At 52.1% G+C, this 13,024-nt stretch overlaps 1 protein-coding gene and 1 pseudogene across 1 annotated transcript; both read right to left on the reverse strand.

Moving 5' to 3' along the window:
- Window positions 1-1,109: 1,109 nt before the first annotated feature.
- Window positions 1,110-5,729, reverse strand: KCNJ4 (potassium inwardly rectifying channel subfamily J member 4). Its single transcript, XM_074902490.1, has 3 exons — window positions 5,568-5,729; window positions 4,886-5,085; window positions 1,110-3,660 (listed from the first exon to the last, which is right to left on the reverse strand). The coding sequence occupies exons 2-3, from the start codon at window positions 4,921-4,923 to the stop codon at window positions 2,331-2,333; spliced, it is 1,368 nt and encodes a 455-aa protein (XP_074758591.1). The 5' UTR covers window positions 4,924-5,085; window positions 5,568-5,729; the 3' UTR covers window positions 1,110-2,330.
- Window positions 5,730-7,490: 1,761 nt separating this feature from the next.
- On the reverse strand, window positions 7,491-8,599 carry LOC141958389 (endosome-associated-trafficking regulator 1-like; annotated as a pseudogene).
- Window positions 8,600-13,024: the final 4,425 nt, after the last annotated feature.

The raw sequence follows: 13,024 nt of genomic DNA on the forward strand, positions 1-13,024 counted from the left end.
TTGGTCCATTAGTTTGTTTCCATCACCATGGCCAGCGGCAGGCACCCAGGGCTGAAAGCTGTATTAAAAGCCAGGTCAATACCAGCCCCTGCTTATTCACTCTCTGGGGAAAATAAATAATGAAAGGAGGAAGTGACTTCATTGACTAGCAATGGGGAGGAGAGGCAGGAGAGGGACACACATGGAAAAATAAGGCTGCTTATCATGTCACACATGGGAAAAACCAGGAGGCACCAGGATCCACAAGCTCCAGTCCCCACTCTGTGCCCAACGGGAGAGGGAGGCATCAGGAGTGATGCCTTTCCTTTCCCCTCTGTCCTGATGCTCTGCTCTTTGGTTGTCACCTGTCTGCTCTTTCATCCTCCTGCCAGATCCTCTGCCCTTCTTGGCAAGGCTTCCCAAAGGTGTCAGATCACTGCTTGGGTGCAGAGCAAACATGTGCAGGGCAGCTGTCCCCCCACAGAACCTATGTGCCAGGATGAGAAATGGCCACGTCTGGGTCTAGTCCTGTCTTACTAGTCTATCCCTGCTCTTTCTCAAATGCACTCCCATATTACCTCACTTTCTCTTCTTTTTCCCTTCCTCCTCCTCCTCCGCCTGTCTGCTGTGCCTGCTTCTTCCTCTCACTCCTGCTATTTCCTTCCTTCCCCTTCTGCTTCTTCCCCCCTTCCTCTTGCTTCTTGAACCAATTCCAACTTGATATAGAGATGCTGTTTTTCTGCTTCGTAAATCAGGGGTTGGGTGGGACATAATTTCTTCAGCCATTCCCCTGTTGGGTGCCCAGAGCAGCTTTCTGAGCTACCTGTTTGTCTTTCTGTCCTCATAACATCTACAGTTTTGACAGTGATTCTGCCACTCTGGATTACCAGATTTTTGCGTCTTTTGTGAAATGACAGCAAAATGATGTTACAGGTCTAGCTCTGGTTGATGCCCTCCCTCATTTTCCCTAGTTCTTACTTGCTTCTAGCAAAAAAAGACGGGTTTGATTTTTTTTTTTTTTGAGTCTTATACCTAGAACAATGTTTCGCGCATCTCTGCCTCTTCATCAAGCATATCTATAACCCTTCCCTGAGAAAAACCCTCATTATCTCCAAAACAAGCAGGATTGTTTGACCCATCCTACTGGTAATTTTAATGCAAATGCTTCCCTCCCTCCATTTTGTATGATCTTCTCCCCAAACAAATTCTCTGAGCCTCTTATTGTAGGCTTTTGCCAGAGAGGCCCAGAACAAGGGAGCCCTCATGGTCAAGCTTCCAGGCACCAATGCCATACAAACAGCAAACACCAGCACTAATAATTCTCATCAGTCTCTATACCAGGCTTCAGCCTTGGGGTCTCTCCTTTGCTTCCAAACCTCCCCCTGGGATATTAGACTTTATTAAAAATAAATAGTTACAAATTCAGTTTTACAGCTGATGGCAGCAGGGAGAAGAACGTAGGAGGTGAAAGGAGCAAGTTGAGGGTCTGCTGTCCAGTCAGGTCACTTGTCTGTCACCCTGGCTGCGCTGCGCCAGGGAGCAGTCTGAGTGTGCAGCACAGGGCCCTGCCTCCTCTGCCAGGCATCTCAGGGGAGGAGCAGGATGTATTTTTCAAGAGGACTGGGAGAACTGAGTCTGAGTCCGTGGAGCTGAGCTGCTTCTGGAGGTGACAGATGCCAAACTACAAGGAGAGTGCAGAGTAGGCTACGTAGAGTGTCCTTGTCTCCTAGCTTGGAATTTGCAGTGGAAGAATATGGATTTCAGTTCTCGTTCTGTTTTATATACAAAGAAAGAGTCATGTGCAACAAGCAATAAACATGCAAGTAAACCCCTCCCTTGAGATCCTTCCCCACTCCCTCCAGAGTTCCAAATCCTCCCATTCATCCTCATCTGGTCAGTGCTTAGGTATTGCTCCTCTCCTAGTGATGGTTATGACTCTTGACAGCCATGGGGCCTACCCACGTCGAGAAGGGACAGAAAGTCTGCTGTTGCCTCAGCAGCAGAAACAGTTGCTGTGGGTCCCAGTCTGTCCGTTGAGGGCAGGGACCTCTGTCACCTCTCCAGAGATGAGAAACCAGGCATGCTGCTCTCCTGTCTCTGGACAGGAAAGGGGTCTTAGCACAAGCTGCACACATGGGAAGAGTAGTGTATCCTCACTCCTCTTCCAGGCAGTATGACTTCACAGGAAAGGGACTATATCAGAGCAGCTCCAGGACTTGATGTACTCAGAGGCTGAGAGACAGTCATAGGAGGCATTTTTTGGTGGGCAAGGGACTTATCCAGCTACATAAGGGTGTAGAATGGAGGAGGAGACAGTGGGCGACGGGTGTGGAAAGGGGAATCTGGAAGAGTTAGATGGCTGACTCCCTGCGGTATGAGATTGTATCTAGGGGCAGAGTTGCCTGGAGCCGTTCCAGGTCCAGGTGGCTGCCAAAATCCATCATCTGGATAACGCCTCCCTCCTCCTTGGTGTTGCCCCCTAACACCACACCCACTTCATCATCGTCTTCATCTTCATCTTGACTGACAAGAGCCAGCTCATTCTCGTAGCAGAAGGCACTGGGAGGTGGGGGAGAAGGTAGGATAGTCATCTTGCTTTCTTGCAGCTCCCGGGCTGAACAACAAGGCGTGCCGGCTACCTCGTAGGTCTTGTGAAAGCGTGAATAATCCACTTTGTAGTGGTTCTTCTCCTCAAACACAACTGGTTCAAAACGATGACCCCAAAGGATTTCACTAGCGAGGTAAGAGCTTCGTGCCTGTGTGGTCATGGCTGTGGCTTCCACCATCCCCTCCAGGATAACAACAATCTCAAAGTTCTCCGTCTCCAGCTCCTCCTTGCCAATCCCATAGAGTGGGCTCTCCTCATCAATCTCATGAACGATAATAATGGGTGAGACCAAAAATATACGATCAAGGCCCACATCGTAGCCCACATTTAGGTCCCGCTGGTCCAGGGGGAGGTATTCCCCTTCCTCTGTCATGTAGGGCTTGATGAGCTGGGCTCGGACGTGAGCCTCCACAATGTGGCTCCGCCTCAGGTTACCCACCCGCCACATGAGGCACAGTTTGCCATCCCGCACGGAGATGACCGCATGGTGACTGAAAAGGAGGGTCTGGGCCCGCTTCTTGGGCCTTGCCATCTTGGCCATGATAGTGCCAATCATGAAGGAGTCAATAACACAGCCCACGATGGACTGGACTACAACTGCCATGATAGCCAGCGGGCACTCCTCAGTCACGCAGCGGAAGCCATACCCGATGGTTGTCTGTGTCTCCACTGAGAAAAGAAAAGCCCCTAGGAAGCTGTTCACGTGCATGATGCAGGGCTTGAGGAGAGAGGGACCACCTCCCACCACCTGTGCATTGAGGTCACCATGAAAGAAAGCGATGCACCAGAAAAGGAAGCCGAAGAAAAGCCAGGAGACCAGGAAGGCGGCGGAGAAGATCATCAGCATGTACCGCCAGCGTGTGTCCACACAAGTGGTGAAGATGTCAGCCATGTAGCGCTGAGACTTGTTGCTCAGGTTGGCAAAGTAGACATTGCACTGGCCATTCTTCTTCACAAAACGGTTGCGGTGCTTCCTCCGGGGGGCATGGCCCTTCCCATTCCGGCTGTGCCCATTCATGCTGCCCAGCGCAGAGACTTTGTGTCCATCCTCTTCAGTCGAGACAATGCTGTACCTGGAAGAGAAGAAACAGACATTTCCAGCAAAAATACATGAAGAATGACAGCAATCACTGAGACAGTGAGGGCGGGAGACATGTGGGTGGCTCACAGGGCTACGGTACCGCAGTGTTGAATATCACAACAGCACTTTTTCCTGGTTATTTGGCCACCCTGACCAAATTGGTGGAGCTCAGCTGCAATATTTGCCAAGTCTTGCTGCCAGAAGGTTGTATCTAACAAAGCCCCAATAGGGCAGCAAAGCAGGAGAAGATTGTAGCGCTGTGCTACCTTCCAGCCTTTGTAGTGAGGAGAAATCTGAGGCTTCCAAACCTGATGGCAGCTGGTACAGCTGGGAATCCTGGGAGAAAACACCTGCCGTCTGGCCACATTTTGGCCCTGACATTACATAAGGCTGGGAGTTTCTATTTTCTCCTCCGCTCTTCTCACTGATTTCATGGTGTGTTGGTGACAATGTTCATACACTTCCTGAACTCAGGACAATTCTGTTGCCACAGCAACGTGTGTGGCTCCCATCATCCCACATCTGAAGCCAAAGGTGTAATTTGGAGATCAACAGCCAAAGCACTGGCAGTTTCCCTGGCAGAAGCTCCATGTACACTTTCTGGGAGACACTTGCCCCTCCTGCTCTCCTCCCTCACAGGCAGCACTCCTGCTGCCACTCATGTGCTTCTGGGACAGTTGCAGATACTCCTTAAAGATGTGATGGCAGAAGATGCTCTGACCACTGAGGAAATCAAGCCAGTGCACAGACTCACCAAGACCACTCTGCCTACGTGATCACCGAGCTGCAGCCTCCCAGGACCCCTCAGGCTGGCAGCATCTCTCTCCCACCCCATAGTGTTGACCTGTCAGATGGAGCCCTCCAGCATGAGATTCATGACTCCCATCCTCATCTCACATTGAGGGAAGCACTGGTAGCTGCAGTTGTGATTCCCGAGGACATGGGTCTTCTGCAGCTCTGTTGGAATCTGTAATTTCTGGTCCAGCATCATGCAGCACTGTACTTCTCCATAATACTCCTCCAAGCACGGTCCCCACTTATGGCATGTTTTGGATTGGAGAAGGAGAGAGGAGCCATACCTTGGAGCAGGAAAGCTCCCGGCAGGTAACTTGAGAAGAACATACTGAAAGGCAGGCTGAAGGTAGGGCCTGGGGGATCATATGAGGAGGACCAGGCCACCCAGGGCAGCAGCAGTCCTTTAGAGGAGGGTTACTCACCGGTTCACTCGGACGCTGCCCATGGCTCGCTGTATCATCAGGTGTCAGGGGGCTGCAGGGGCTGGGAGGGCGTGGGATCTCATGCAGCAGCACTCGTGGGATCTCATGCAGCAGCACTCACATGGGACCGGGCAGCTCCAGGTTTCACCTCTGCTGAGCTGGGACCCACACTGCCATTGCAATCGCTCCTGGGCACGCACCTTGCAGGGAATGATGAAGCAAAACCCAGTCAGAACCTCCCCTGACAACACCCATCCCAGTCCCAGAGTAGGGGTGCAGGGCTTCCAGCCTTTTGCCCAGAAGGGGTCTGGAGGTGTCCACAGGGCTGGGAGAGGTGCAGGGCCAGCCGGTCACCAGTCTCCAGATCAAGGGCACAATGGCTGAGCAGCTTGCAGGGCCCTTGCCTTGAGCCATTATATTAATATCATAGCTTACACTAGGATGAGAGCTCAGCTGGGCTAAATACCTTGCACACAAGGACTGACAAAGCACAGACATGCACAGCAGCCCTCAGGGATCCCTGTCAGCCCAGCCTGACCCAGAGGGGATTTATTTCCAGAGGGTACATAACATCCCCCCTGTTTCAAAGAGAAGAAAAGCGATAGGTAGAAACAAAAAGGAGAACTGATGGAAAGGAAGGGTTTAAGAGTAGCTGAGGAGAAGCCGGTTAGAGCAAACAGACCTTGCGACATGCCCTGTGTACAGCATCCAAGGAGTGGCTTGGCGGCAGAGCCCTGGGGAGAGTGTCCAGCAGACGTTACATCCCGACCCGGTCCTCCCCGAACTGAGGAACGGGGAAACTGAAGACTCAAGAGCCGACCTATCCCACCTGCCTGGAGCTGCTGGGAAGTGAAATGCAGTGAGGGGGTGATGACTCACAGATTAGGAAGGGCTTTGTACACCCATGCTAATCCTGCACTGTAACCTTTGGATTACAGCAGCCAGTGTGGAGTGCAGGATGCAGACAGAGCCAGCTAGTTCGATTCCTCCCAGCCTCACTGATGAGCAACCGGTGGTTGCCATACCTGGGACAAATCTAAGGATTTCTGGGTCAAATCCAGGGTTTAGAGCTGCTTGCTAGTGGTCATGCACAGACGGGAGAGAGGAACAGCAAGTGATGTTGTCTGGAATGGAAAAGCTGGTGAGAACCATCCTTGTCTCATCATCAGTGTCACAGAACAGGCTTCATGTGACTAAGGGTGACCACCAGCTACCCCCAGTTAGGAGCACAGAATAGAAAGCAGCAAGTAAGGAGCTCCAGACATCCCCTCTAATGTGCAAGCGCTGCCGTTGTCATGTCTGGGATGAAGATTAACCAGCAGTCTCTCCTCCAGGGGCCAAGGTTACTGAGGCAGTTTAAGCTCTGTGGCAATACAAACATAGTTGTTCAGATCAAGGATATTATGGGACATAAGAAGACAGCAACCTTGTAGTCACCATATAGAGGTAAAAGTGAACAGCTGTTCAGAAATTCCCATCAGAAAAGAAAACTTTGGCACTGAACTGTGCCAGCACCCACCCCCTCACTGGCCCATAACATCCAAGTCTTTAAGGAGGGTCGGTTTGGCCAAATACAGGAAATGTTGTTGTGCAGCTGGTAAACCTACAGCAGAAACTGGGGTTGGTAACCTAAATTCATCAGTAATGTTGAGGGATGACCAGGTGATGGAGAAAGGTCACTCCATGCCACAGATGGTACTCCTAGGATAAAGCTAAGACTTCTCTTCAGTGATTACATGGTGAGTTTGGACTGCAGGGTTCCACAAGTATTTAGGAGCTTACAAAAAGGCAGACAATTTAGGTATACCCCTCTATGTCACCTCCAGCCAGGAGAGGAAGGGCATTGTCTCCAACTGGCACCTTCCTTAGCCAGGCCAGATAAGCCAAGCTCATCCCTAGCCAGCACTGACACTAATACTGGAGGAAAGGTACTACTGCAGTTCACACATATGGAAACTTCACAACTTCCAAAAGGTTTCTGGCCACCACCACCACCCTTTCCCCAACTGCAGGGACAGGTGAGCAATTTCTAGCAACTTTTTATTTCTGGCACAAGCAGTGGCCATCTCCAAAAAAAAGAGGGAGGACCTAAGGAGCTTCTGCTCACTGAAACCACCCAGATCTCTGCTCCTTGCCTTCCCCACCTCACCAAGAAGGGGCAAAGGAAGCAGATGAAATGCAAGGACTTTGCTCACCTCCGGTTCTGGCTGGTACAGCTACAGGAAGAGATGGGCACACTGTTTAAGAGCGCTGCACACCGTGCTGCTGTGCTTCCTCCTGGCTCCCACACAGGAACTCTAATCAGCCAGAGCTGTGGCACAGCCTCTTGGGCAGAGGCCATCACAGCTGGACCTTGCAGCTCAGAGCCTGGGAAATATTCACTGCTGGCTCCACAGTTGCAGAAGAGAGCATCAGCAGCTAAAACTACATTACTACCTGCAATTTGTACTTAATCACAAGAAAAGTATTTCCATCAAGAATAAAGGCTACAAAACTAAACACACACATTAAAGCATGGGAGAGCAAATGGTTTTAGTATAGGTTGTAGTGGGAGACCCATGTCTCGGTCCATACACTCATGCATAAAACCCACACAGAATAGAGTTCATTGCTCTTTTTCTGCTTCAGCTTCAGAAATTTTGCCAGTAGATTTAAGGACCTCCGTAACGAGATGCAGTGACATCGCTCCAGAGGTGAGCTGTCTGATGGACAGGTTTGTGTCTGTTATTATCTTGTGGAGATTCTGCAAAGCGAAGTCTATGTTGTGCTTCACTGCATCCAGGTCGGTTGTTTGGCCCGCTCTCAGGTTTTTGTTCTCCACCTTGGAGCTCTCCAGCTTTCCCTGGAGAATAAAGATCTCCTGCTTCAGCTTCTCCACATTGCGTTCTGCCTCCAGAGCCCACTGGGTCATTAGCTGGAGACTCCACCCAGATCGCTGGATAAAGGACTGTAACTCTTGGTCTTTCCTCTCCTCTTTGGCCTGGCTGGCCTTCAGCTGCCTCTCCAGCCTCTGCACTGTGCATGGCTGGCTCTCCAAGGAGTTCTGCATGCTCCTGGCTATCCTCCTGAGCATGGTGTTCTCCTCCTTGATCACATCGCTGGTCCCCTGCAGGGATGCAAACTCCCTGTCCCTGATGGCCTCATCATGCAGCATGTGGGGCTCTGTTTCCCTGGTGCACTCTGGGTACCCCAGATAAGGGTCACTGGCATGGGTCCATGGGGTAAAGGCATCCATCCCCAAATGCTTGCCCACGCTACACTGGAAACGGTCATAGGAGCCACACAGTGCTGTACTGGCAGTTTGGAGAACATGTGACCTTTGATGCGCAGGAAGGTGATAGGTCCAGCTGTGGTCCTCATCTTTGGACAAGCTGCCAGGCACTTCTATTTTTTGTAAAATCGGTCCTGAAATTTCTGAGTTTCCTCCTCAAGTTCCAGTGCATGCTTGGCCAACCTCTTGGCATACATTCTATTTTTCCCTCCTTCATCTTTCACCACATAAGAGTGCCTGGGATTTAGGGAAAATGGGATGGGTTCTTCCAGATCTTCCACCTGACTGTCACCCAAGCTGTCACAGCTCGTGCGCTGGGGTGGAGGGCATGCGGAGAGGCAGGGGTACTTGAGTTTGTCATCATTGTCATCATCATTTTCCAAGCCTTGAGATTCTGGGCAGACCCTCTCCGTTTTCCCAGAGATGCCAAGCAGCCATGACATTTTTGAGGAGTTTTGGGCTGCAGCAAGTGAGAGGACACAAATTATCTTCCTGGAGCCCGGATCATGCAGGCAAGTGACACTGACCAGCGCTGTGCCAACTTCTGCAGACTCAGTGATGCTTGTGCGGGAAGAGGCAGTCACTGAAATCCCTCCATTTAGATCACCAGAGTGTTCAGGAGGGAGAGGGGAAGAGGACTAAACATCTCTGTGTCTTTGCTATGGGGAGACCAGGAATCACCAAGGTCTGTGATGTCACTGCCTGCTGTGAGATCATGATCAGAGGGGAGAGGAACAGATCAACTGCAAAAACGCTTTTTTTGGCAGCAGAAAGACATGGATGGATCCTCATGGCCATAGAGCTGACCCCAGCTCAGGGATGCTGCCAGGGGGCAAAGAGGAGCTCATGAAGCCACCTGAGACCTCCAGCATGCAGCTGGGACAGGAATCAGCTGGTCCTGGGCAGGCAGCATGGGGTGGAGGGGACAATCCTGCCCCACAGGCTACCAAGACATCTCCAGCAGTAAGATCAAGCCGCTGGGGTCAGCCTGGGCAGAGGCAGGAGACATCACCAGCCCTTTGACCAAAGGCATCACCCTGAGCCGGCTGGCCACCGAGGGGTCTGCGCCACGGTGCTGCCGATCTGATTCATCCCCTGCTGCCAGCTGGCGCAGGGAAGCGTTAGTAATACTGGGCGACGCAAACTCAGAGCGGCACGAGCCAGGAGACGAACAAAAATAAACCCACTTACCACTTCCACCCCAACACACCCCCACAGCGCACGGTGTCGCCATGGGAAAGACAGACAGGCAGGCGAGAAGCCCTGGGCTGGGGACTGCCATCTCATTGGGCCAGCATTCACATTAGCCCCCCAGAGATGCCACACCTGGAGGTGATGTAGCCACCGTCCCTCCTCAGCAGCCGGTAGCCCAAGACCACCACTGACATCCCTGCCTGCAAAATGGATACCGCCATCTCAGAAAGGCCAGGGCTGTACTAGAAGCCTGAACCTTATGCAAACTCCATTCAAATGTCTGTGAAATGGTCCTTGTTCCTTGGAAACCTGAAACACAAATGGGATGAAAGGGGAAAGCTGAGAGTTACCTCCAGCAAAAGGGGATGACATTCATGTCCCAAACAGGCAGCTGCCTGTCACATGGGGGAGGGGGAGGAAAGCCTAGCCGAGGACAGAGATGAAAATCCTAGACCATGCCCAGGGACCTTTCCTGGAGCTTGCTCTGCCTCCTGGGACCCACATGTAGAGGGGGATGCTGGAGGGTCAGTGGCAGCTCCTGGAGAGTGGGATGAAACCATGCTGGTGAGTGCAGCATGGGGCACCCTGGGAGATGTTAGACAGGAGACTGCAGTCTGGAGAGATGCCTCCCCATCCCTCTGCTGTCCTGCCCCCAGCAGGCATGAACACCCACATATTTCATGGCCTGAGGAAGGCCCCAAGCACTTTGGGAAGCCACTGCAGTGTGGACATCGCAGCTGCTGTCTTGCAGCATTGAAGCTGCCAGCCAGGGTCTCCAGGGGCCATGAGCCACCTCTAGTCCTGCAAGCCTGGGCTGCCCTTCCCAATCACTTTCCCCTTCCTGCACCCTAGACTGAGTGATGCCAGGGCTGCTGCCGCCATGCTGCAGTCATCCCTGCCTTCCTGGGTGACCCCACGCTCCAGCAGCACAAGCCATTGCACCAGCCCATGCTGCCACCCCAGCACTGCTCTGACCCCGAGCAGATGCGTGGGGCTGGGCTGCTGCTGTCACTTTCCAAGAAATCTGCAGGCTAATAATGTCAGGGGCATGTGGTGCTGATGCAATACCTCCATTTCTCCATCTCCAGTACACGGTGCAGCACCTCGCACGTCCCAGGCTTCCTCCAGCCCCTGTCAGAACTGATCATGTATTTTCAATCCTTCCTTAAATTTGCAGTGGAAGAGTCTCATGAAACAGAACAGAAAAGTCCACGATGAAGCACTCCCCCACTTCTCTTTTTATAACAACCATATCTGGTGCTCTGGGATGTATATCGTGAACGACGATGGAAAAATCCCAGGGTATTTTTACACTCCTAGTCTTTGCTTTATCTGGAGTCGTCTAGCAAATGCTTCCCTCCTGTCTGTGGTCAATACCGCAGCCGCTGGTTGTGCTGTGCTTTGTGCCTTTATTCCTCTTACCGGCTGCATAGCACTGTCTGGTTTTGAGATCAGCATCCACAGACCCATCCTGCCAGCTCGGGCATGGTGACAACACAGCAAATATCTTCTCGCCTCTTGGGGAGTCAGGGTGGAAACACCCACAGCAGAGCAGGGACCCCTTTGGCTTTTTGCATAGCCTCACAGACCCACAGCATTCAGTTTGTCCCCTCCATCCTCTTTTTAACTCCATCTCTTCCTCACAAATATTCCTGGAGTTCATGCCAGGGCTTGTAGGGCAACTCAGTGTCGTCTTGCCACAAGACGCAGCAGCCAAGCGCTCGCTCCTCCGTGCCAGCAAGGCTGGGTGCTAGGCGCTGTATGAACACGCGCGAAGGCACAGTCACCGTGCGGGAGAGTTTTACCATATTAAAAAGGCAAGTGACATATGGAAGGTGAGGGGAGGAAGCTGTAATCAACTCTATACCATTTTTATATACACACTTCTGCCTTTTCGTTCAATAATTATAAATAGATCGAGTAAGTGCCAACAGTCCCCATCTGCCCCTCAAGGCATGATCCGCTGACCAGTTTCTCTCTCCAAAAGAAGATTTTATTAATGTGCCTCTGCCCAGTTTATATTTTGGGATGGAGTGAGAAGGGGGGATTTTTTTCCCCCCTGTGAAGCTCTGGAGCCTGGAGATGGGTAATATGAAAACAAAACAAAATGATTTGAAGTTAAACCATCTCAGTGTGTGACTCAGAGCTATTCATAGCTCCCTGAAGCCAGCTGCAGCAACGGAGCCAGAAGGATTCTGCCCGTATTATTATTCCAATTACCATCTGAATTAAAAGTTTGAGCAGTGATCAGCCCACATACTGACGGGAGGGGGAGAGAAGAAAGAGAAGAGAGAAGGAGAGAAAGAGAGAGAGGAAGAAAAAACAGATAAAAATGGGATCCACGCAAAGGTCCCCAGGATGACAAAGTAGGAAGAGGCACAGAAAGGTGACAGCATCACCTCCTGCCTGCTCCCACTCCACCCCAGTCATACCTGCTCCAGCCACACCGTCCAGGCAATGGCACTGCAAGAGTGGCTGCCTGCTCCCGGGATACCAGCCAAGACTGGGGGTACCCCATGGTGGGGCTGATGGGACTGGCACAGGCGCTCACCCAGTCTCCCCCAGCCAAAAAACAGGACTGGGGGCACAAGAGGCCCCCGGGGACTAGGGAGCGGCTGAGCAGGAGCATAAGGAGAGGATGCTGCTGCAGTGGCAGCTGGGGACAAGTCCCCACTTTTTCTTGTCAAGTGGGGTAAGTGGGTGTTATTATTTGTGTCATTCCCTGGCATCACAGGGAAAATTAGACAGTTAGAAGGCCCCTGGCCTTCCCTAGGTGGTGTTCTTGGCCAAAAAAGGAGACAGGCTATTGTGGCAGCCAGGTCACACAGCGTATCCCACCTGCTCCCCAGGAAGAAGCTGTCCTGCCAAAACCATGGACTTTTGTACCAGACCCCAAAGGGTTGGTACAAAACCCACAAGAGCTGAAAAACCAAAGATGCTGGGGTGTCCCCAAGGTCCCCACAACACTGACGGCTGAGGTGCGCTTAGGTCGCCTCCTCTAGCTTCTCAGCATGACTGTACCAGCAAAAAGGGCATCTCCTCTAACCCCCACACCCTAGGAACTCCCTTCACTGAGGATCCTGCCCTGTGGGAGTCTTGCCCAAAGGCCACCCCCAGCAATGTCCCTGCATCCCTCGGCATCTCTCCAGCACAGAACCCCTCCTTGAGCCCGTGCCAGCCTGGCCAGGAGGGCTGCAACACAGGGCCTTTCAATGGCTTATGGCTAGTCAAAGATGAGGATCATTATCAGTGTGCAAGCAAAGGGAGCAAGGGTGGCTCACATCACCCTGCCTGCCTGCCTGCTGCAGTTGCACTCTGACAGGGCAGGGACAGTCTGCCAGTACCGCTGCAAAGCATCCAGCAAGGCAGGTGCCTGTAAATGGGTTATGAACAACGATAACAGCAACAGCAGCAAAGGGTGAGCAATACCCAGGGCAAAGCCTGCTCTGCGCCGAACTCCTGACTGAGAGAGGCTGCAGCCACTGCTAGCCTGGCTGCTGCATGAGGGCTGAGTTCCCAGTCTGGACTGGCTTCTCAGTGCTAAACCATCAGCAATAGGGAAAAAAAAAATTTCCCCCCAAGCCATTATTGCTGCTCTAACAAGGACCCCAGAGGAGCTGCCAGCTTCCTGAGGGGATCCGATCTTCTCCTCTTTCAGTCATGCCTGCTAGACA

This window comes from Athene noctua, chromosome 3, assembly GCF_965140245.1.
Source record: "Athene noctua chromosome 3, bAthNoc1.hap1.1, whole genome shotgun sequence".
Lineage (NCBI taxonomy): Eukaryota > Metazoa > Chordata > Aves > Strigiformes > Strigidae > Athene > Athene noctua.

Coding starts and splice junctions, on each gene's coding strand:
- KCNJ4 (XM_074902490.1), bottom strand. CDS start 4,923: ATGATACAGCGAGCCATGGGCAGCGTCCGAGTGAACCG. Junction 3,661..4,885: donor GGCAGCGTCCGAGTGAACCG/GTGAGTAACCCT, acceptor CTTCTCTTCCAG/GTACAGCATTGTCTCGACTG.